At 57.3% G+C, this 3598-nt stretch overlaps 1 protein-coding gene across 1 annotated transcript; it reads left to right on the forward strand.

The window, feature by feature from the left end:
* The first annotated feature begins 1441 nt into the window (after positions 1–1441).
* Positions 1442–2572, forward strand: SP6 (Sp6 transcription factor). The gene has a single exon (XM_007941991.2). It carries the CDS (start codon positions 1442–1444, stop codon positions 2570–2572), a length of 1131 nt encoding a protein of 376 aa, XP_007940182.1.
* Positions 2573–3598: the final 1026 nt, after the last annotated feature.

The raw sequence follows: 3598 nt of genomic DNA on the forward strand, positions 1-3598 counted from the left end.
CACCGACACACAAACCTCAGAGGCACTAGAATTTAGGGAAGAGGTGACGAGAAGGAGAGGACCTTCCAGACATAGCTATGTGGTTAAGAGGTCTTTAGAATCCCAGTGGTTTAAGAGAAGAGTCACAGGCCAGGTACACATACAGTACACACTTGTGGATTGAATGAATAAGTGAGTATAACTTTGTTCTGCAAATTCAGCCTCGTTTTCTCTTCTTTAAAGTAAGAGGATTGATCTGGAGCACTGGTTCTCTACACTTAGCTGCACCGTAGAATGATGTGGGGGAGTTTCTAACAGGTATCCCTGTCTGGGATGCACCCCTTTAGATTATTACTTTGGTCACTTCTTCCATTTAAATTCCATGATTCTGGCTTTTTTTGTTGTTGTATTCCTCTTCCCTCATTCCAACTCTTCACCCCTTAAGACTCACTGCTGTGGAGTAGACTCCCACTTGCAGCGACCCCTCCTTGGGTTTCCCAGGCGATATCACTACAGAAGTAGATCACCCAGTCTTCCTTCCAAGGAGTGGCTGGTGGGTTTGAACCACCAGCCTTCTGGTTAGCAGTCAAATGCCTTAGGTACTATGCCACCAGAGCTCCTTTCATCCCTTAAAGGGGTGGCAATTTTCCTTTCTGGAGCTTGCTGGCAAGTTCTTTTCTGGCCAATGGCCTTCTCTGGGGAAAGTTGACCCCTCCCAGTTTCACTTCTGGATCTCCTGCGGTTTAAGAAGTGCAGGGGTAGCATCCAGAGACACAGGGCTGGCACTGGTGTGGGGCAGGGCAGGGAAAACCCCCCCAAAAAAACTGGCACTGCAGCTGCAGCCCAGGAAGGTGAAGTCCCAGCCCCAGGGAAAAGAGTGGGAACCAAGCGTGGGAGGGAGTGGGTTTGGTGGGGTCCCAGGCAACCCAGCCAGGAGCTGGGGGATTGGTGCAGAGAAGTGGAATACTCTTCCTCACAGAATGCTTTGGGCTTTGGGAAGGGCAGTCAACTGCCTCAGGCTTTGGTTCTCAGGAACAGACCATCCCCCTCCACCCATCTGGGCCTTGAGTTAAACTGGGGAAGCTGAGAGGGGTCTACAGTCTCCATTTGGTCTGGCAGCAAGCCTGCAGGGGGAAAATGTCACTGTCCCTTGTGCTGGCCTGGGCAGCTGGGGTGGGGGTACTCAGGGTGTGCCCTGTCTACCAGCCTGGGACCCTAATGCCAACGGTGAGAGGGATCACCTAGAGAAAAGCAGAGCTCCGTCATCCCTGCCCTTGGCTGGGAACCTCATATTCTCAAATAGCACTCCCAATCCCCACCTAAAGCTGGGTTCCTTTTTCTCACCTGGAGGGTCAGAGTGGGTTTGTGTGTTACTTTCCTTACTTTTCTTCTTACCTCCCTTAGGTCCCATCTGAGGCTCCCCTGACCGTCCCTGCCCCCAGCCCCACCCCGGATCCCGGCAATGCTAACCGCTGTCTGCGGCTCTCTGGGCAGCCAGCACACTGACACGCCTCACGCCTCCCCTCCGCGCCTAGACCTGCAGCCTCTCCAAACCTACCAGGGCCACACCAGCCCGGAGGCCGGGGACTACCCCTCCCCGCTGCAGCCTGGAGAGCTGCAGAGCCTCCCGCTGGGCCCGGAGGTGGACTTCTCACAGGGCTATGAGCTGCCAGGGGCGTCCTCCCGGGTAACCTGCGAGGACCTGGAAAGCGACAGTCCCTTGGCTCCGGGACCTTTTTCCAAGCTCCTGCAGCCTGACATGTCGCACCACTATGAATCATGGTTCCGGCCCACCCACCCGGGCACGGATGATGGCTCGTGGTGGGACCTTCATCCGGGCACCAGCTGGATGGACCTCCCCCACACTCAGGGCGCGCTGACCTCCCCTGGCCACCCAGGGGCTCTTCAGGCCGGTTTGGGGGGCTATGTTGGAGACCATCAGCTTTGTGCTCCCCCACCCCATCCGCATCCGCACCACCTCCTCCCAGCTGCTGGAGGGCAGCACCTTCTGGGGCCGCCCAATGGGGCAAAGGCATTGGAAGCGGCTGCCCAAGAGTCCCAGGGGCTGGATTCCAGTCTGGATGGGGCAGCCCGGCCCAAAGGCTCCCGGAGATCAGTGCCCCGCAGCTCAGGCCAGACCGTGTGCCGCTGCCCCAACTGTCTGGAGGCTGAGCGACTGGGGGCTCCGTGTGGCCCTGATGGGGCCAAGAAGAAGCACTTACACAATTGCCACATCCCAGGCTGCGGCAAGGCCTACGCCAAGACGTCGCACTTGAAGGCGCACCTGCGCTGGCACAGCGGCGACCGTCCCTTCGTGTGCAACTGGCTCTTCTGCGGCAAGCGCTTCACGCGCTCGGATGAGCTGCAGCGCCACCTCCAGACCCACACCGGCACCAAGAAGTTCCCCTGCGCAGTCTGCAGCCGCGTCTTCATGCGCAGCGACCACCTGGCCAAACACATGAAAACCCACGAGGGTTCCAAGGAGGAGGCTGCCGGGGCGACCCCCAGCGAGGGAAAGGCAGGCGGAGCGCCGGAGCCACCCGGGGGCAAAGGCAAGCCGGATGCCGAGGGCGGCCCATCACCATCCAACTGAACACCGCAGAGCCCCTCCACCCTGGTCTCCGCTAGGGCATTAGAAGAGAACCCCCAGGCCTGATGCTTTTGGGGAGCAGCTTGAGTGAGGGAGAAAGGTGGCTATTTATTGAGGGGGAGGAAAAGTGGTGCAGGGACAGGAAGTGGGGGTACTAGGGGTTTTTAGCCACTAGGGCTGGAAGGGGCATGTTTGTTTAGTGGGCCGGGAGTGGCTGCGCAAGCCCTTCTGTTCTCCGTGCTCTCACTGTTTCCCTGATACCCCTGGGCTGGGGGTGTCATCCCTACCGTGGCTGGCGGTGTGGGGATGGGCTGAAGGAGACAGTGCATCCCAGAGCAGAGAGCAGTGGGGCTGGCCTTGGGCGCTGGGGGTAGCTGCCTGGACACGTCCTTAGTGCCTGGGAACCGGGACATAAAAGCGCCTCTAGAGCCGCCCTGTGTCCCTTTCATCCCCCTTATAGTGCTTCTGCCCCTAGGGTTTCCGGAAGGAGAGCTGAGATAGGGTGGAGAAGGCTGAGGGGTCCCCAAAAGGGCTGGTTTCTATCTGGTTGGGAGGGTTGTTACAGGAGAAATGACTCCTTTGATGTGCTTCCTTATTAATCCTTCCAGACCCCTTTTGATGGAGCCATGAAGGAAGAGGGGAAGAGGGCCGGAATCTCTGACAACTTCCCAGCCAGATCTGTGGTTAGGGTGGAGGGGAGAGCCAGCTTGGTAGAGAGGAGGTGAAGGGGAGTCCTCTCCTAAGGTGATAGAAGGGAGATTTAGTGGAAGAATGGCAGGAACTAACTGCTTCCCCAACTCTGATTCAGCTCTTAACTCTTGGGCTTTGTAAAAAGTAAAGTTCATTAGCCTAACTCCTTTATCTGTTACCCCATGGGGACTTTTAAGGTAGCTGGAAGTTTCAGCTCTGCAACTGATGTAGTTTCTCACCCTGGGTCCATCATTTGCTTTCCCTTGGGGATGAAAAAAGAGGGTTACCTCAACTAGTTGGGGGTGTCCCAGCAGAGGGACTTCAGTGGTCCCCTCTCCA

The sequence above is a fragment of the Orycteropus afer genome, unplaced genomic scaffold, assembly GCF_000298275.1.
Source record: "Orycteropus afer afer isolate SDZICR_OR568_19922 unplaced genomic scaffold, OryAfe1.0 scaffold00085, whole genome shotgun sequence".
Lineage (NCBI taxonomy): Eukaryota > Metazoa > Chordata > Mammalia > Tubulidentata > Orycteropodidae > Orycteropus > Orycteropus afer.